The sequence below is a fragment of the Cherax quadricarinatus genome, chromosome 23 (assembly GCF_038502225.1).
Source record: "Cherax quadricarinatus isolate ZL_2023a chromosome 23, ASM3850222v1, whole genome shotgun sequence".
NCBI classification, from domain to species: Eukaryota; Metazoa; Arthropoda; class Malacostraca; order Decapoda; family Parastacidae; genus Cherax; species Cherax quadricarinatus.
Genome location: NC_091314.1, coordinates 43,030,351 through 43,051,737, shown reverse-complemented (window position 1 = coordinate 43,051,737; position 21,387 = coordinate 43,030,351). Strand labels below are relative to the sequence as shown.

Sequence of the window (21,387 nt, the reverse complement as noted above, 5' to 3'; positions counted from 1 at the left end):
GTGTACTCTAGGGACTGTAGTGCACTCTAGGGACTGTAGTATACTCTAGGGACTGTAGTGTACTCTAGGGACTGTAGTGTACTCTAGGGACTGTAGTGTACTCTAGGTACTGTAGTGTACTCTAGGGACTGTAGTGTACTCTAGGGACTGTAGTGTACTCTAGGGACTGTAGTGTACTCTAGGTACTGTAGTGTACTCTAGGGACTGTAGTGTACTCTAGGGACTGTAGTGTACTCTAGGGACTGTAGTGTACTCTAGGGACTGTAGTGTACTTTCAAAACGAAAGAAGTAATACCACTGAGGATACTATTCAAATTACTTGTGTTTTCTCACTTAGAGAAAGTCCGATGTTGACGGTTACGTTAGGTTAGGTTAAGTTAGGTTAAGTTAGGTTAAGTTAGGTTAGGTTAGGTTAGGTTAGGGTAGGCTAGGTTAGGTTAGGTTAGGTTAGGCTAGGTTAGGGTAGGTTAGGTTAGGTTAGGTTAGGTTAGGTTATTTTAGGTTAGGTTAGGGTAGGTTAGGTTAGGTTAGGCTAGGCTAAGGTAGGTTAGGTTAGGTTAGGTTAGGTTAATTTAGGTTAGGTTAAGTTAGGGTAGGTTAGGTTAGGTTAGGTTAAATTAGGTTTGGTTAGGTTAGGGTAGGTTAGGTTAGGTTAATTTAGGTTAGGTTAAGTTAGGGTAGGTTAGGTTAGGTTAGGTTAGGTTAGGTTAAATTAGGTTTGGTTAGGTTACGGTAGGTTAGGTTAGGTTAGATTAGGTTAGGCTAGGTTAGGGTAGGTTAGGTTAGGTTAGGTTAGGTTAGGTTAGGTTAAGTTAGGTTAGGTTAAGTTAGGGTAGGTTAGGTTAGGTTAGGTTAAGTTAGGTTAGGTTAAGTTAGGTTAGGTTAAGTTAGGTTAGGTTAAGTTAGGGTAGGTTAGGTTAGGTTAGGGTAGGTTAGGTTAGGTTAGGTTAGGTTAGGTTAGGTTAGGCTAGGTTAGGGTAGGTTATGTTAGGTTAGGTTAAGTTAGGTTAGGTTAAGTTACGGTAGGTTAGGTTAGGTTAGGTTAGGTTAGGTTAAGTTAGGTTAGATTAAGTTATATTAGGTTAGGTTAGGGTAGGTTATGTTAGGTTAGGCTAGGCTAGGGTAGGTTAGGTTAGGTTAGGTTAGGTTAAGTTAGGTTAAGTTAAGTTAGAGTAGGTTAGGTTAGGCTAGGTTAGGTTAGGTTAGGTTAGGTTAGGTTAGGTTAGGCTAGGTTAGGTTAGGATAGGTTAGGTTAGGTTAGGTTAGACTAGGTTAGGTTAGGTTAGGTTGGGCTAGGTTAGGTTAGGTTAGGTTAGGTTAAGTTAGGTTTGGTTTGGTTGGGTTAGGTTAGGTTAGGTTAGGTGAGGTGAGGTGAGGTTAGGTTAGGTTAGGTCAGGTTAGGTAAGGTTAGGTTAGGTTAGGTTAGGTTAGGTTAGGCTAGGTTAGGTTAGGTTAGGTTAGGTTAGGTTTGGTTTGGTTGGGTTAGGTTAGGTTAGGTTAGGTTAGGCTTGGTTAGGTTAGGTTAGGTTAGGTTAGGTGAGGTTAGGTTAGGTTAGGTTAGGTTTGGTTTGGTTTGGTTGGGTTAGGTTAGGTTAGGTTAGGTTAGGTTAAGTTAGGTGACGTGAGGTTAGGTTAGATTAGGTTAGTTTATGTTAGATTAGGTTAGGTTAGGTTAGGTTAGGTTAGGTTAGTTTAGTTTATGTTAGGTTAAGTTAGGTGAGGTTAGGTTAGGTTAGGTAAAGTTCGTCAGGAGACTTGACAAAGTGTTTCCTGACACGGGTGTTATTCAGATGAGGACCCGCCACTGGAGCTTCTGGTCAACCTGATCGCTCCATTAAGTTCACGAGGCGCCAGAGCCGGACCAAATATCAAGATGGTCCACTGTCCACTCAGAGACAATAGAACATATAAAGTATACATGTGCAACAGTTGGGTATCTTTATTGTCATCAACAGAGACACCCAACTGTTTCACATGTGTGATAGTCATCAACTTATCTGCATTTTATACCATTTTCAACACAAATATCATCACAGAGTATTTAATATATGCCCTCTGGAGTGGAGGAGATATGGACGTCCAGGAGATATGGACGTCCAGGAGATATGGACGTCCAGGAGATATGGACGTCCAGGAGATATGGACGTCCAGGAGATATGGACGTTCAGGAGATATGGACGTCCAGGAGATATGGACGTCCAGGAGATATGGACGTCCAGGAGATATGGACGTCCAGGAGATATGGACGTCGATGATACTCGAGGATTTAAAGTAATCCCAAACCTACACACTACAAGAACAACGTACTGGAGTGAGAGATATAGAAATAGGTGTAAAATATAGGTTAAATCAGGGGCTCCTGGGCACACTAACATTGTCAACATCAGTGGGACGCTACTGCTCCGCTAGCCGCAGATAACACAAATATTGCCAGAACAAGTGTATAAGTCTCCAAGAGATTTATACACTTGTATAAGACTTATACACTGGATCACTATTTGCACCAAGTGCTGGATCAACTAGGCTGTGAGTATCTGGGTCAACAGGCTGCCAAAAGCAGCAGCCTAGTTGACCAGGAGAGCGATAGAAAAGCCTGGCCCCAGACTAGGCTCTGGAAGTAAGAATAATAAACGTGAATAATACACAGGTATATAGGGATGGTAATATTACAGTACTGGAGGTAGGAGGTACAGTGCCTGCACTCTAGAGGGATGGTAATATTACAGTACTGGAGGTGGGAGGTACAGTGTCTGCACTCTGGAGGGATGGTAATATTACAGTACTGGAGGTACGAGGTACAGTGCCTGCACTCTGGAGGGATGGTAATATTACAGTACTGGAGGTGGGAGGTACAGTGTCTGCACTCTGGAGGGATGGTAATATTACAGTACTGGAGGTGGGAGGTACAGTGTCTGCTCTCTGGAGGGATAGTAATATTACAGTACTGGAGGTACGAGGTACAGTGCCTGCACTCTGGAGGGATGGTAATATTACAGTACTGGAGGTGGGAGGTACAGTGTCTGCACTCTGGAGGGATGGTAATATTACAGTACTGGAGGTGGGAGGTACAGTGTCTGCTCTCTGGAGGGATAGTAATATTACAGTACTGGAGGTGGGAGGTACAGTGCCTGCACTCTGGAGGGATGGTAATATTACAGTACTGGAGGTGGGAGGAACAGTGTCTGCACTCTGGAGGGATGGTAATATTACAGTACTGGAGGTGGGAGGTACAGTGTCTGCTCTCTGGAGGGGTGGTAATATTACAGTACTGGAGGTGGGAGGTACAGTGCCTGCACTCTGGAGGGGTGGTAATATTACAGTACTGGAGGTGGGAGGTACAGTGCCTGCACTCTGGAAGGGTGGTAATATTACAGTACTGGAGGTGGGAGGTACAGTGCCTGCACTCTGGAGGGATAGTAATATTACAGTACTGGAGGTGGGAGGTACAGTGCCTGCACTCTGGAGGGGTGGTAATATTACAGTACTGGAGGTAGGAGGTGCAGTGTCTGCACTCTGAAGGGGTAGTAATATTACAGTACTGGAGGTGGGGGGTACAGTGCCTGCACTCTTGAGGGGTGGTAATGTTACAGTACTGGAGATGGGAGGTACAGTGCCTGCACTCTGGAGGGATAGTAATATTACAGTACCGGAGGTGGGAGGTACAGTGTCTGCACTCTGGAGGGATGGTAATATTACAGTACTGGAGGTGGGGGGTACAGTGCCTGCACTCTTGAGGGGTGGTAATGTTACAGTACTGGAGATGGGAGGTACAGTGCCTGCACTCTGGAGGGGTAGTAATATTACAGTATTGGAGGTGGGGGGTACAGTGCCTGCACTCTTGAGGGGTGGTAATGTTACAGTACTGGAGATGGGAGGTACAGTGCCTGCACTCTGGAGGGGTGGTAATATTACAGTACTGGAGATGGGAGGTACAGTGCCTGCACTCTGGAGGGATGGTAATATTACAGTACTGGAGGTGGGAGGTACAGTGCCTGCACTCTGGAGGGGTGGTAATATTACAGTACTGGAGATGGGAGGTACAGTGCCTGCACTCTGGAGGGATGGTAATATTACAGTACTGGAGGTGGGAGGTACAGTGCCTGCACTCTGGAGGGGTGGTAATATTACAGTACTGGAGATGGGAGGTACAGTGCCTGCACTCTGGAGGGGTGGTAAAATTACAATACTGGAGGTGGGAGGTACAGTACCTGCACTCTGGAGGGGTGGTAAATTTACAGTACTGGAGGTGGGAGGTACAGTGCCTGCACTCTGGAGGGGTTGTAAAATTACAATGCTGGAGGTGGGAGGTACAGTGCCTGCACTCTGGAGGGGTGGTAATATTACAGTACTGGAGTTGGGAGGTACAGTGTCTGCACTCTGGAGGGATGGTAATATTACAGTACCGGAGGTGGGAGGTACAGTGTCTGCACTCAGGAGAGGTGGTAATATTACAGTACTGGAGGTAGGAGGTAAGTGCCTGCACTCTGGAGGGATGGTAATATTACAGTACTGGAGGTAGGAGGTACAGTGCCTGCACTCTGGAGGGATGGTAATATTACAGTACTGGAGGTGGGAGGTACTGTGTCTGCACTCTGGAGGGGTGGTAGTATTACAGTACTGGAGGTGGGAGGTACAGTGTCTGCACTGTGAGGTCTCCCAGCTCAGGCTGTCACTACACAAGTCTCCCAGGTGAGGTTGTCACTACTGAAGTTTACCAGCTCATGGTGACGCTACTGTATCCTATATAGGAGTGTAGCAACCTAAGGGAGCGGTTTTTAAGGGGGGCAGTTAGTGTACAGCAGTATTCCAGCCTAGAGAGAACAAGCGATTTGAAGAGAATCATCATGTGCTTGGCATCCCTAGTTTTGATGTTCTCATTATCAATCCTAACATTTTCCTAGCGGATGCGGTATATATATTGTTGTGGTCTTTGAAGGCGAGATCCTCTGACATTAGCACTCACAGGTCCTTCACATTACTTTTTCGCTCTATTGTGTGGTTAGAATTTGTCATATTCCCTGATACAGTTTTTATTTGCAGTGTCAGTATTGAATACCATTCTTGTACATCTTGTCAGACATTGCAACATCATGGAATCTTGATTCTGAGGACATATACTTAACCTTCTTCACGGCTACGACAACTACTACTACAACTAATCCATCTCTTTGAGTATGACCTACTTCCACTGGGGATTCTCGCCTACCAGTGACTATGCCCTCGTCTGCTACACGTCCCATTTCCACCTGACGTTTGTATATAAACGCGAATCTCCTTGCCTCTGCTCCAGAACATCCACGACTACTGTGCTCTTTGCACCAACTCCAAGGCTGACGGACTGATTACCTCATCGTCTGTATATAGTTTTACTGTTTTCAAATTATGTCCTGGAATTTGTATTGATAAAGCCACTGGATGGCCAAAAGTCTACAATAAAGATGCCCAGATGTTCCACTTGTGTCTTAATTTCATCGTTTCTTCACTTCCTGGCATACTTCTCCCTTCAGTAAGTTGTGGAAGACACAGGGTGACCAGGTCATGAAGGACCTGGTCACCCTGTATATACACCCAGCCTGTATATACCTGATAATATACACCCGGTCCAGGTCCTTCAGAACCTGGTCCGGCTGTATATTATCAGGTACAGTATCTCTCTTTTCTTTGTTCCAGAGAGAACATTCCAAGACTCTTCAAGGCATTCCCATAGTTTACATATTTTATTGTAGGTAGTAAACGTTCTCTGTACATTTTCCAGCTTTCCAGCTCCAGCCTTCCAGCTGTCAGAGGTCTGATACCTCTTCTGCCAGAAAGGAACTCTGACCATAGAACAATATTCAAAATGCCTGAATTCCTCTTTCTGGCTTTTGCTACGTTTGTCACATTATTTTCTCTAATATGGTAATATAATTCCTAAATATTTTATATACTATAATTTCATTTCATCCAAGGAACAAGATTCATGGGGCAAGATTCATGGGGCAAGATTCATGGGGCAAGATTCATGGGGCAAGATTCATGGGACAAGATTCATGGGGCAAGATTCATGGGGCAAGATTCATGGGGCAAGATTCATGGGGCAAGATTCATGGGGTAAGATTCATGGGGCAAGATTCATGGGACAAGATTCATGGGGCAAGATTCATGGGGCAAGATTCATGGGGCAAGATTCATGGGGCAAGATTCATGGGGCAAGATTCATGGGACAAGATTCATGGGGCAAGATTCATGGGGCAAGATTCATGGGGCAAGATTCATGGGGCAAGATTCATGGGGCAAGATTCATGGGGCAAGATTCATGGGGCAAGATTCATGGAACAAGATTCATGGGGCAAGATTCATGGGGCAAGATTCATGGGGCAAGATTCATGGGGCAAGATTAATGGGATAAGATTAATGGGATAAGATTCATGGGGCAAGATTCATGGAACAAGATTCATGGGACAAGATTAATGGATAAGATTCATGGGGCAAGATTCATGGAACAAGATTCATGGGATAAGATTCATGGGGCAAGATTCATGGAACAAGATTCATGGGACAAGCTTCAAGGGGCAAGATTCATGGGTCAAGAATCATGGGGCAAGATTAATGGGATAAGATTCATGGGGCAAGATTCATGGAACAAGATTCATGGGGCAAGATTCATGGAACAAGATTCATGGGACAAACTTCATGGGGCAAGATTCATGAGACAAGATTAATGCAACAAGATTCATGGGGCAAGATTCATGGAACAAGATTCATGGGACAAGATTCATGGGACAAGCTTCATGGGGCAAGATTCATGGGGCAAGATTAATGGGATAAGATTCATGGGGCAAGATTCATGGAACAAGATTCATGGGGCAAGATTCATGGAACAAGATTCATGGGACAAGCTTCATGGGGCAAGATTCATGAGACAAGATTAATGGGACAAGATTCATGGGGCAAGATTCATGGATCAAGATTCATGGGACAAGCTTCATGGGGCAAGATTCATGGAACAAGATTCATGGGACAAGCTTCATGGGGCAAGATTCATGGAACAAGATTCATGGGGCAAGATTCATGGGGCAAGATTCATGGCACAAGATTCATGGGACAAGATTCATGGGGCAAGATTCATGAGACAAGATTAATGGGACAAGATTCATGGGGCAAGATTCATGGAACAAGATTCATGGGACAAGCTTCATGGGGCAAGATTCATGGAACAAGATTCATGGGACAAGCTTCATGGGGCAAGATTCATGAGACAAGATTAATGGGACAAGATTCATGGGGCAAGATTCATGGAACAAGATTCATGGGACAAGCTTCATGGGGCAAGATTCATGGAACAAGATTCATGTGACAAGATTCATGGGGCAAGATTCATCGATCAAGATTCATGGGACAAGCTTCATGGGGCAAGATTCATGGAACAAGATTCATGGGACAAGCTTCATGGGGCAAGATTCATGAGACAAGATTAATGGGACAAGATTCATGGGGCAAGATTCATGGAACAAGATTCATGGGACAAGCTTCATGGGGCAAGATTCATGAGACAAGATTAATGGGACAAGATTCATGGGACAAGATTCATGGAACAAGATTCATGGGACAAGCTTCATGGGGCAAGATTCATGGAACAAGATTCATGGGACAAGCTTCATGGGGCAAGATTCATGAGACAAGATTAATGGGACAAGATTCATGGGGCAAGATTCATGGAACAAGATTCATGGGACAAGATCCAAGGGACAAGATTCATGGGCCAACATTCATGGAACAAGATTCATGGCACCAGATTCATGGGACCCGATTCATGGGACAAGATTCATGGGACAATCTTCATGGGACAAGATTCATGGGACAAGATTCATGGGACAAGCTTCATGGGACCCGATTCATGGGACAAGATTCATGGGACAAGCTTCATGGGACAAGATTCATGGGACAAGATTCAAGGGACAAGATTCACGGGGCAAGATTCATGGGACAAGATTCATGGAACAAGATCCAAGGGGCAAGATTCACGGGGCAAGATTCATGGGAAAAGATTCAGGGGACAAGATTCATGGGACAAGATTCAAGGGGCAAGATTCATGGGGCAAGATTCAAGGGGCAAGATTCATGGGGCAAGATTCATGGGACAAGATTCATGGGACAAGATCCAAGGGGCAAGATTCACGGGGCAAGATTCATGGGACAAGATTCAGGGGACAAGATTCATGGGACAAGATTCAAGTGGCAAGATTCATGGGGCAAGATTCAAGGGGCAAGATTCATGGGGCAAGATTCATGGGACAAGATTCATGGGACAAGATTCGTGGGACAAGATTCGTGGGACAAGATTCATGGGACAAGATTCATGGGACAAGATTCGTGGGACAAGATTTACATCGTGGGACAGGAGCTACTGTGATTCATACGGGGCAGGAGCTACTGTGCTTGATGGGACGACTTTACATGCGGTGGGTAACAGTAGCTACTGTGATCACCTTCAGTGTCTACGGTGTGGTAACAAGAGTAGCTACTGTGATCACCTTCAGTGTCTACGGTGTGGTAACAAGAGGAGCTACTGTGATCACCTTCAGTGTCTACGGTGTGGTAACAAGAGTAGCTACTGTGATCACCTTCAGTGTCTACGGTGTGATAACAAGAGTAGCTACTGTGATCACCTTCAGTGTCTACGGTGTGGTAACAAGAGTAGCTACTGTGATCACCTTCAGTGTCTACGGTGTGGTAACAAGAATAGCTACTGTGATCACCTTCAGTGTCTACGGTGTGGTAACAAGAGTAGCTACTGTGATCACCTTCAGTGTCTACGGTGTGGTAACAAGAATAGCTACTGTGATCACCTTCAGTGTCGACGGTGTGGTAACAAGAGTAGCTACTGTGATCACCTTCAGTGTCTACGGTGTGATAACAAGAGTAGCTACTGTGATCACCTTCAGTGTCTACGGTGTGGTAACAAGAGTAGCTACTGTGATCACCTTCAGTGTCTACGGTGTGATAACAAGAGTAGCTACTGTGATCACCTTCAGTGTCTACGGTGTGGTAACAAGAGTAGCTACTGTGATCACCTTCAGTGTCTACGGTGTGGTAACAAGAGTAGCTACTGTGATCACCTTCAGTGTCTACGGTGTGGTAACAAGAGTAGCTACTGTGATCACCTTCAGTGTCTACGGTGTGGTAACAAGAATAGCTACTGTGATCACCTTCAGTGTCTACGGTGTGGTAACAAGAGTAGCTACTGTGATCACCTTCAGTGTCTACGGTGTGGTACCAAGAGTAGCTACTGTGATCACCTTCAGTGTCTACGGTGTGGTAACAGTAGCTACTGTGATTACCTTCAGTGTCTACGGTGTGGTAACAAGAGTAGCTACTGTGATCACCTTCAGTGTCTACGGTGTGTATCTACGGTGTGGTAACAAGAGTAGCTACTGTGATCACCTTCAGTGTCTACGGTGTGGTAACAAGAGTAGCTACTGTGATCACCTTCAGTGTCTACGGTGTGGTAACAAGAGTAGCTACTGTGATCACCTTCAGTGTCTACGGTGTGGTAACAAGAGTAGCTACTGTGATCACCTTCAGTGTCTACGGTGTGGTAACAAGAGTAGCTACTGTGATCACCTTCAGTGTCTACGGTGTGGTAACAGTAGCTACTGTGATCACCTTCAGTGTCTATGGTGTGGTAACAGTAGCTACTGTGATCACCTTCAGTGTCTACGGTGTGGTAACAGTAGCTACTGTGATCACCTTCAGTGTCTACGGTAACAGTAGCTACTGTGATCACCTTCAGTGTCTAGTAACAGTAGCTACTGTGATCACCTTCAGTGTCTACGGTGTGGTAACAGTGTCTAGAGTAGTTACTGTGATCACCTTCAGTGTCTACGGTGTGGTAACAGTAGCTACTGTGATCACCTTCAGTGTCTACGGTGTGGTAACAGTAGCTACTGTGATCACCTTCAGTGTCTACGGTGTGGTAACAGTAGCTACTGTGATCACCTTCAGTGTCTACGGTGTGGTAACAGTAGCTACTGTGATCACCTTCAGTGTCTACGGTGTGGTAACAGTAGCTACTGTGATCACCTTCAGTGTCTACGGTGTGGTAACAGTAGCTACTGTGATCACCTTCAGTGTCTACGGTGTGGTAACAAGAGTAGCTACTGTGATCACCTTCAGTGTCTACGGTGTGGTAACAAGAGTAGCTACTGTGATCACCTTCAGTGTCTACGGTGTGGTAACAGTAGCTACTGTGATCACCTTCAGTGTCTACGGTGTGGTAACAGTAGCTACTGTGATCACCTTCAGTGTCTACGGTGTGGTAACAGTAGCTACTGTGATCACCTTCAGTGTCTACGGTGTGGTAACAGTAGCTACTGTGATCACCTTCAGTGTCTACGGTGTGGTAACAGTAGCTACTGTGATCACCTTCAGTGTCTACGGTGTGGTAACAGTAGCTACTGTGATCACCTTCAGTGTCTACGGTGTGGTAACAGTAGCTACTGTGATCACCTTCAGTGTCTACGGTGTGGTAACAGTAGCTACTGTGATCACCTTCAGTGTCTACGGTGTGGTAACAGTAGCTACTGTGATCACCTTCAGTGTCTACGGTGTGGTAACAGTAGCTACTGTGATCACCTTCAGTGTCTACGGTGTGGTAACAGTAGCTACTGTGATCACCTTCAGTGTCTACGGTGTGGTAACAGTAGCTACTGTGTAGCTACTGTGATAACAGGAGCTACTGTGATCACCTTCAGTGTCTACGGTGTGGTAACAAGAGTAGCTACTGTGATCACCTTCAGTGTCTACGGTGTGGTAACAGTAGCTACTGTGATCACCTTCAGTGTCTACGGTGTGGTAACAGTAGCTACTGTGATCACCTTCAGTGTCTACGGTGTGGTAACAGTAGCTACTGTGATCACCTTCAGTGTCTACGGTGTGATAACAGTAGCTACTGTGATCACCTTCAGTGTCTACGGTGTGGTAACAGTAGCTACTGTGATCACCTTCAGTGTCTACGGTGTGGTAACAGTAGCTACTGTGATCACCTTCAGTGTCTACGGTGTGGTAACAGTAGCTACTGTGATCACCTTCAGTGTCTACGGTGTGGTAACAGTAGCTACTGTGATCACCTTCAGTGTCTACGGTGTGGTAACAGTAGCTACTGTGATCACCTTCAGTGTCTACGGTGTGGTAACAGTAGCTACTGTGATCACCTTCAGTGTCTACGGTGTGGTAACAGTAGCTACTGTGATCACCTTCAGTGTCTACGGTGTGGTAACAGTAGCTACTGTGATCACCTTCAGTGTCTACGGTGTGGTAACAGTAGCTACTGTGATCACCTTCAGTGTCTACGGTGTGGTAACAGTAGCTAGTAGCTACTGTGATCACCTTCAGTGTCTACGGTGTGCTACTGTAACAGTGTCTACGGTGTGGTAACAGTAGCTACTCACTGTGATCACCTTCAGTGTCTTCGGTGTGGTAACAGTAGCTACTGTGATCACCTTCAGTGTCTACGGTGTGGTAACAGTAGCTACTGTGATCACCTTCAGTGTCTACGGTGTGGTAACAGTAGCTACTGTGATCACCTTCAGTGTCTACGGTGTGGTAACAGTAGCTACTGTGATCACCTTCAGTGTCTACGGTGTGGTAACAGTAGCTACTGTGATCTCCTTCAGTGTCTACGGTGTGGTAACAAGCTAGTAGCTACTGTGATCACCTTCAGTGTCTACGGTGTGGTAACAGTAGCTACTGTGATCACCTTCAGTGTCTACGGTGTGGTAACAGTAGCTACTGTGATCACCTTCAGTGTCTACGGTGTGGTAACAAGAGTAGCTACTGTGATCACCTTCAGTGTCTACGGTGTGGTAACAGTAGCTACTGTGATCACCTTCAGTGTCTACGGTGTGGTAACAGTAGCTACTGTGATCACCTTCAGTGTCTACGGTGTGGTAAATGGCATAGTATTATTTTATATTATTTCATTATTGTGCCTTGATGCTGGGAAGGGTCTCTTGATCCGAGGAAGTGGATTTATCTTCCCCTTGCTTGAATGGAACTTAAATATCACCTATACATCAGACGCTATATGACCCTTACCTGTTTAGCGCTTGCCTCTGATTATAATATAACACTTTTTTGGTTATCCTGGGTTATCTACGGATATGTTATGTATGATAATGTATGTAACTGTACTTGTGTGTACCTGAACGTACTTACTACCACCAGTAATCTTCACTGCTTGACGCATCGTATCAGAGGGACGCAATTTTGTGTACGTACACATGTGCTGTGTACGTACACATGTGCTGTGTACGTACACATGTGCTGTGTAGGTGCACATGTGCTGTGTACGTACACATGTGCTGTGTACGTACACATGTGCTGTGTACGTACACATGTGCTGTGTAGGTGCACATGTGCTGTGTAGGTACACATGTGCTGTGTACGTACACATGTGCTGTGTACGTACACATGTGCTGTGTACGTACACATGTGCTGTGTACGTACACATGTGCTGTGTACGTACACATGTGCTGTGTACGTACACATGTGCTGTGTAGGTGCACATGTGCTGTGTAGGTACACATGTGCTGTGTACGTACACATGTGCTGTGTAGGTACACATGTGCTGTGTACGTACACATGTGCTGTGTACGTACACATGTGCTGTGTAGGTGCACATGTGCTGTGTAGGTACACATGTGCTGTGTACGTACACATGTGCTGTGTACGTACACATGTGCTGTGTACGTACACATGTGCTGTGTACGTACACATGTGCTGTGTAGGTGCACATGTGCTGTGTAGGTACACATGTGCTGTGTACGTACACATGTGCTGTGTACGTACACATGTGCTGTGTACGTACACATGTGCTGTGTACGTACACATGTGCTGTGTACGTACACATGTGCTGTGTACGTACACATGTGCTGTGTACGTACACATGTGCTGTGTACGTACACATGTGCTGTGTACGTACACATGTGCTGTGTACGTACACATGTGCTGTGTACGTACACATGTGCTGTGTATGTACACATGTGCTGTGTATGTACACATGTGCTGTGTATGTACACATGTGCTGTGTATGTACACATGTGCTGTGTAGGTACACATGTGCTGTGTACGTACACATGTGCTGTGTACGTACACATGTGCTGTGTACGTGCACATGTGCTGTGTAGGTGCACATGTGCTGTGTAGGTACACATGTGCTGTGTACGTACACATTTGCTGTGTACGTACACATGTGCTGTGTACGTACACATGTGCTGTGTACGTACACATGTGCTGTGTACGTACACATGTGCTGTGTACGTACACATGTGCTGTGTACGTACACATGTGCTGTGTACGTACACATGTGCTGTGTACGTACACATGTGCTGTGTACGTACACATGTGCTGTGTACGTACACATGTGCTGTGTACGTACACATGTGCTGTGTATGTACACATGTGCTGTGTATGTACACATGTGCTGTGTATGTACACGTGTGCTGTGTATGTACACATGTGCTGTGTATGTACACATGTGCTGTGTAGGTACACATGTGCTGTGTAGGTACACATGTGCTGTGTATGTACACATGTGCTGTGTAGGTACACATGTGCTGTGTATGTACACATGTGCTGTGTAGGTACACATGTGCTGTGTAGGTACACATGTGCTGTATAGGTACACATGTGCTGTGTAGGTACACATGCGCTGTGTATGTACACATGTGCTATGTAGGTACACATGTGCTCTGTATGTACACATGTGCTGTGTATGTACACATGTGCTGTGTATGTACACATGTGCTGTGTATGTACACATGTGCTGCGTATGTACACATGTGCTGTGTATGTACACATGTGCTGTGTATGTACACATGTGCTGTGTATGTACACATGTGCTGTGTATGTACACATGTGCTGCGTATGTACACATGTGCTGTGTATGTACACATGTGCTGTGTATGTACACATGTGCTGTGTATGTACACATGTGCTGCGTATGTACACGTGCTGTGTATGTACACATGTGCTGCGTATGTACACATGTGCTGTGTAGGTACACATGTGCTGTGTAGGTACACATGTGCTGTGTATGTACACATGTGCTGTGTATGTACACATGTGCTGTGTAGGTACACATGTGCTGTGTAGGTACACATGTGCTGTGTAGGTACACATGTGCTGTGTAGGTACACATGTGCTGTGTAGGTACACATGTGTTGTGTAGGTACACATGTGCTGTGTATGTACACATGTACTGTGTAGGTACACATGTGCTGTGTATGTATACATGTGCTGTGTATGTACACATGTGCTGTGTAGGTACACATGTGCTGTGTATGTACACATGTGCTGCGTATGTACACATGTGCTGTGTATGTACACATGTGCTGTGTATGTACACATGTGCTGTGTATGTACACATGTGCTGTGTATGTACACATGTGCTGTGTAGGTACACATGTGCTGTGTAGGTACACATGTGTTGTGTATGTACACATGTGCTGTGGAGGTACACATGTGCTGTGTATGTACACATGTGCTGTGTATGTACACATGTGCTGTGTAGGTACACATGTGCTGTGTAGGTACACATGTGCTGTGTATGTACACATGTGCTGTGTATGTACACATGTGCTGTGTATGTACACATGTGCTGTGTAGGTACACATATGCTGTGTAGGTACACATGTGTTGTGTATGTACACATGTGCTGTGGAGGTACACATGTGTTGTGTATGTACACATGTGCTGTGTAGGTACACATGTGCTGTGTATGTACACATGTGCTGTGTAGGTACACATGTGCTGTGTAGGTACACATGTGCTGTGTAGGTACACATGTGCTGTGTAGGTACACATGTGCTGTGTAGGTACACATGTGCTGTGTATGTACACATGTGCTGTGTATGTACACATGTGCTGTGTATGTACACATGTGCTGCGTATGTACACATGTGCTGTGTATGTACACATGTGCTGTGTCTGTACACATGTGCTGTGTATGTACACATGTGCTGTGTATGTACACATGTGCTGTGTATGTACACATGTGCTGCGTATGTACACATGTGCTGTGTATGTACACATGTGCTGTGTATGTACACATGTGCTGTGTATGTACACATGTGCTGCGTATGTACACGTGCTGTGTATGTACACATGTGCTGCGTATGTACACATGTGCTGTGTAGGTACACATGTGCTGTGTAGGTACACATGTGCTGTGTAGGTACACATGTGCTGTGTATGTACACATGTGCTGTGTATGTACACATGTGCTGTGTATGTACACATGTGCTGTGTAGGTACACATGTGCTGTGTAGGTACACATGTGCTGTGTAGGTACACATGTGCTGTGTAGGTACACATGTGCTGTGTACGTACACACGTGCTGTGTATGTACACATGTGCTGTGTATGTACACATGTGCTGTGCATGTACACATGTGCTGTGTATGTACACATATGCTGCGTATGTACACATGTGCTGTGCATGTACACATGTGCTGTGTATGTACACATGTGCTGTGTATGTACACATGTGCTGTGTAGGTACACATGTGCTGTGTAGGTACACATGTGCTGTGTATGTACACATGTGCTGTGTAGGTACACATGTGCTGTGTAGGTACACATGTGCTGTGTAGGTACACATGTGCTGTGTACGTACACATGTGCTGTGTACGTACACACGTGCTGTGTATGTACACATGTGCTGTGTATGTACACATGTGCTGTGCATGTACACATGTGCTGTGTATGTACACATGTGCTGCGTATGTACACATGTGCTGTGCATGTACACATGTGCTCTGTATGTACACATGTGCTGTGTATGTACACATGTGCTGTGTAGGTACACATGTGCTGTGTAGGTACACATGTGCTGTATATGTACACATGTGCTGTGTATGTACACATGTGCTGTGTAGGTACACATGTGCTGTGTAGGTACACATGTGCTGTGTATGTACACATGTGCTGTGTAGGTACGCATGTGCTGTGTATGTACACATGTGCTGTGTAGGTACACATGTGCTGTGTAGGTACACATGTGCTGTGTATGTACACATGTGCTGTGTAGGTACACATATGCTGTGTATGTACACATGTGCTGTGTATGTACACATGTGCTGTGTAGGTACACATGTGCTGTGTAGGTACACATGTGCTCTGTAGGTACACATGTGCTGTGTAGGTACACATGTGCTGTGTATGTACACATGTGCTGTGTAGGTACACATGTGCTGTGTATGTACACATGTGCTGTGTAGGTACACATATGCTGTGTATGTACACATGTGCTGTGTATGTACACATGTGCTGTGTAGGTACACATGTGCTGTGTAGGTACACATGTGCTGTGTAGGTACACATGTGCTGTGTAGGTACGCATGTGCTGTGTAGGTACACATATGCTGTGTATGTACACATGTGCTGTGTAGGTACACATGTGCTGTGTAGGTACACATGTGCTGTGTAGGTACACATGTGCTGTGTATGTACACATGTGCTGTGTAGGTACGCATGTGCTGTGTATGTACACATGTGCTGTGTAGGTACACATGTGCTGTGTAGGTACACATGTGCTGTGTATGTACACATGTGCTGTGTAGGTACACATATGCTGTGTATGTACACATGTGCTGTGTATGTACACATGTGCTGTGTAGGTACACATGTGCTGTGTAGGTACACATGTGCTCTGTAGGTACACATGTGCTGTGTAGGTACACATGTGCTGTGTATGTACACATGTGCTGTGTAGGTACACATGTGCTGTGTATGTACACATGTGCTGTGTAGGTACACATATGCTGTGTATGTACACATGTGCTGTGTATGTACACATGTGCTGTGTAGGTACACATGTGCTGTGTAGGTACACATGTGCTGTGTAGGTACACATGTGCTGTGTAGGTACGCATGTGCTGTGTAGGTACACATATGCTGTGTATGTACACATGTGCTGTGTAGGTACACATGTGCTGTGTATGTACACATGTGCTGTGTAGGTACACATGTGCTGTGTATGTACACATGTGCTGTGTAGGTACACATGTGCTGTGTAGGTACACATATGCTGTGTATGTACACATGTGCTGTGTAGGTACACATGTGCTGTGTATGTACACATGTGCTGTGTAGGTACACATGTGCTGTGTATGTACACATGTGCTGTGTAGGTACACATGTGCTGTGTAGGTACACATGTGCTGTGTATGTACACATGTGCTGTGTAGGTACACATGTGCTGTGTATGTACACATGTGCTGTGTAGATATACATGTGCTGTGTAGGTACACATGTGCTGTGTATGTACACATGTGCTGTGTTGGTACACATGTGCTGTGTAGGTACACATATGCTGTGTATGTACACATGTGGTGTGTATGTACACATGTGTTGTGTAGGTACACATGTGCTGTGTAGGTACACATGTGCTGTGTAGGTACACATATGCTGTGTATGTACACATGTGCTGTGTAGGTACACATGTGCTGTGTAGGTACACATATGCTGTGTATGTACACATGTGCTGTGTATGTACACATGTGTTGTGTAGGTACACATGTGCTGTGTAGGTACACATGTGCTGTGTAGGTACACATATGCTGTGTATGTACACATGTGCTGTGTAGGTACACATGTGCTGTGTATGTACACATGTGCTGTGTAGGTACACATATGCTGTGTATGTACACATGTGCTGTGTAGGTACACATATGCTGTGTATGTACACATGTGCTGTGTAGGTACACATGTGCTGTGTATGTACACATGTGCTGTGTAGGTACACATGTGCTGTGGTCTGTGCAATAATACAGCTTGTGGTCACTTTTACTTCTGATGTGACTTAAGAGAAACAATCTCCTGATGTCAGGTTTTGTAAGTTATCATGCCACAACAGTTTCATTGATCAAATTGGTCTATGTGAAATAATTGAAGAATGTTTCTTACGATCAGGATATTCTAGGTTAATTAAACATAATGTTAGTTTGTGTGTTTATAACATCTGTTAAAAATCTGTAGGTAAACTAAATACTGTCTTTCATGCGATAATTTCCGAGTGTCGCAGCTGATTTTATTTTTAACCTTTCAATGATAATAACTTTGTCATGGAACTTCTGGGCAGCTTCAAGCTTAATATTCCTTGTGTATTTTAGGAAATTGGCCTCTTTGGTCTCTTTGAAAGGTTTTAATTGGATTTGGCCTGTGTCCTAATTTACCACTTTTATGGCGTTTTAAAGTTTAATAAACAGAGATTTTCCTATTTTTGGCAACATTCTCAGCAACATTTTCGTTTGTGTTTTCTTAAATTTGAGTTTATTACTTGAGAACGTCTTATTCGACCGACTTTAAGTTTTCAGTGTTAGTGTAGTGCATCTTGGACAAGATTCATGGGGCTAGATTCATGGGGCTAGATTCATGGGGCAAGATTCATGGGGCAAGATTCATGGGGCAAGATTCATGGGGCAAGATTCATGGGGCAAGATTCATGGGGCAAGATTCATGGGGCTAGATTCATGGGGCAAGATTCATGGGGCAAGATTCATGGGGCAAGATTCATGGGGCTAGATTCATGGGGCAAGATTCATGGGGCAAGATTCATGGGGCTAGATTCATGGGGCAAGATTCATGGGGCAAGATTCATGGGGCTAGATTCATGGGGCAAGATTCATGGGGCAAGATTCATGAGGCAAGATTCATGAGGCAAGATTCATTAGGACACAGATTCATTAGGACACAGATTCATTAGGACACAGATTTGGTCTGTGTCCGAATTTACCGCGTTTATTTAAGGAAACTGAATAATAATTTGTACATGATAACTTCTGTATGTCTCTCCAGAGACACTTCAGATCTGGTCTCATGCACCCTCCGAAATACATCTAGTTTAAATAGCTGTTGCGTCACCGTCAGTATACGTTGTCTCAGCCTGAAAGGGGTGTCAGCCTGAAGGGAGGTGTCAGCCTGAAGGGGGGTGTCAGCCTGAAGGGGGGTGTCAGCCTGAAGGGGGGTGTCAGCCTGAAAGGAGTGTCAGCCTGAAGGGAGGTGTCAGCCTCAATGGAGGTAGACTTGGCCTCAGTGCAGGTAGTGGTGTTAGGTTCAGTGGAGGTGATGACAGCGTCAGTTTGTGTCAGTTAGACTCCTGAGCTGACATGGTTCTGCAGTATAATTTCTAACGGAGGAATTCTTTAAAAACTTGTGGCGTCAGCAGGATCCAGGCGCCAGAAAACATAAAAAACCCGCAGCAGAAAGATGGAGGGAAGACCACACGCCGGGGTCACGGGAAGGGAAGTAGGGGGGAGACAGAGTCCGTCACGCCGGGGTCACGGGAAGGGAAGTAGGGGGGAGACAGAGTCCGTCACGCCGGGGTCACGGGAAGGGAAGTAGGGGGGAGACAGAGTCCGTCACGCCGGGGTCACGGGAAGGGAAGTAGGGGGGAGACAGAGTCCGTCACGCCGGGGTCACGGGAAGGGAAGTCGGGGGGAGACAGAGTCCGTCACGCCGGGGTCACGGGAAGGGAAGTAGGGGGGAGACAGAGTCCGTCACGCCGGGGTCACGGGAAGGGAAGTAGGGGGGAGACAGAGTCCGTCACGCCGGGGTCACGGGAAGGGAAGTAGGGGGGAGACAGAGTCCGTCACGCCGGGGTCACGGGAAGGGAAGTAGGGGGGAGACAGAGTCCGTCACGCCGGGGTCACGGGAAGGGAAGTAGGGGGGAGACAGAGTCCGTCACGCCGGGGTCACGGGAAGGGAAGTAGGGGGGAGACAGAGTCCGTCACGCCGGGGTCACGGGAAGGGAAGTAGGGGGGAGACAGAGTCCGTCACGCCGGGGTCACAGGAAGGGAAGTAGTGGGGGAGACAGGGTCCATTTAGCCGGGGGAATAGGAAGTGTAGTAGGTGGAATGAGAGAGAAGGGAGCAAGGCCACAGGCTGGGAAATAGGGAGAGGAGGTTACAGGAGCGGAGGGACGAAACGTGTCATCGCGGGAAGGGGGCGGGGAGGGGGAGAGGTGGAAGGGTTAAGATGTACGCAGGATATGTGTTCAGGAAAAAATGAGGCAAGTGAACACAAGAGAGGGATAAGGAGTGGAGCAGGAGGATGAGCGTCCTGGGATGCTGCCTTGATGCTGCTGCTTCTCCCTCAATGTTCAAGAATGATAGTTGCTACTGTTATCTCTGCATTAACTATCTTCTTAAACAACACTCGTGTTTATATAGGTTATTTATCTCCGCACATTGTTTTGTACATTACTTATTAAATGTCTTAAAAACAATAAATACATTGACTGGTAACCAGTAAGGAGGAGTGTTGGGTAAAGTCAGGTCGGGAACCTCCAGCTTGTCAGTGTTGTCTTGGCAGTGAGAGTGAGAGGACGCGCCAGCTACGTCTCCAACCTTAGTCAAACCGTAAGCTCGAGACGTGTATTTCAGTGACACCAGATTCCCTCTAAACTATGCTTATTTAGAGTGAAGTTGTGACTTTATAGACACGTCGGTGTGTGCTTGAACAAGTATTTATTGATAAGATACAATGTGAGTTCAAGACACAAGTTCTGGTTTGTTTTGGAAGCGAAGCAGCGTCATGCTATGTAATGTGAGTATTATGTTGGCAGGGTGTGGGTACTGGTGGCAGGGTGTGGGTACTGGTGGCAGGGTGAGTACTGGTGGCAGGGTGTGGGTACTGGTGGCAGGGTGTGGGTACTGGTGGCAGGGTGTGGGTACTGATGGCAGGGTGTGAGTACTGGTGGCAGGGTGTGAGTACTAGTGGCAGGGTGTGGGTACTGGTGGCAGGGTGTGGGTACTGGTGGCAGGGAGTGAGTACTGGTGGCAGGGTGTGAGTACTGGTGGCAGGGTGTGGGTACTGGTGGCAGGGTGAGTACTGGTGGCAGGGTGTGAGTACTGGTGGCAGGGTGTGGGTACTGGTGGCAGGGTGTGAGTACTGGTGGCAGGGTGTGAGTACTGGTGGCAGGGTGTGGGTACTGGTGGCAGGGTGTGGGTACTGGTGGCAGGGTGTGAGTACTGGTGGCAGGGTGTGGGTACTGGTGGCAGGGTGTGGGTACTAGTGGCAGGGTGTGGGTACTGGTGGCAGGGTGTGGGTACTGGTGGCAGGGTGTGAGTACTGGTGGCAGGGTGTGAGTACTGGTGGCAGGGTGTGAGTACTGGTGGCAGGGTGTGAGTACGAGTGGCAGGGTGTGAGTACTGGTGGCAGGGTGTGGGTACTGGTGGCAGGGTGTGGGTACTGGTGGCAGGGTGTGAGTACTGGTGGCAGGGTGTGAGTACTGGTGGCAGGGTGTGAGTACTGGTGGCAGGGTGTGAGTACTGGTGCCAGGGTGTGAGTACTGGTGGCAGGGTGTGGGTACTGGTGGCAGGGTGATGGTGGCTGGGTGTGAGTACT

The 21,387-nt window shown here is 46.3% G+C and overlaps 1 protein-coding gene across 4 annotated transcripts in view; it reads left to right on the top strand.

The window, feature by feature from the left end:
• Positions 1-20,363: 20,363 nt before the first annotated feature.
• Positions 20,364-21,387, top strand: part of LOC128685674 (rho family-interacting cell polarization regulator 2) — a 535,723-nt gene continuing 534,699 nt past the window's right edge. For 3 of the 4 annotated variants that reach the window (XM_070088106.1, XM_070088107.1, XM_070088108.1), the window contains exon 1: positions 20,441-20,586. In XM_070088106.1, the coding sequence (XP_069944207.1) occupies positions 20,575-20,586 (12 nt within the window). In that variant the 5' untranslated portion in view covers positions 20,441-20,574. Of the gene's footprint in view, positions 20,587-21,387 lie in introns of all 4 variants that reach the window. The other variant, XM_070088105.1, reaches the window with a different exon arrangement.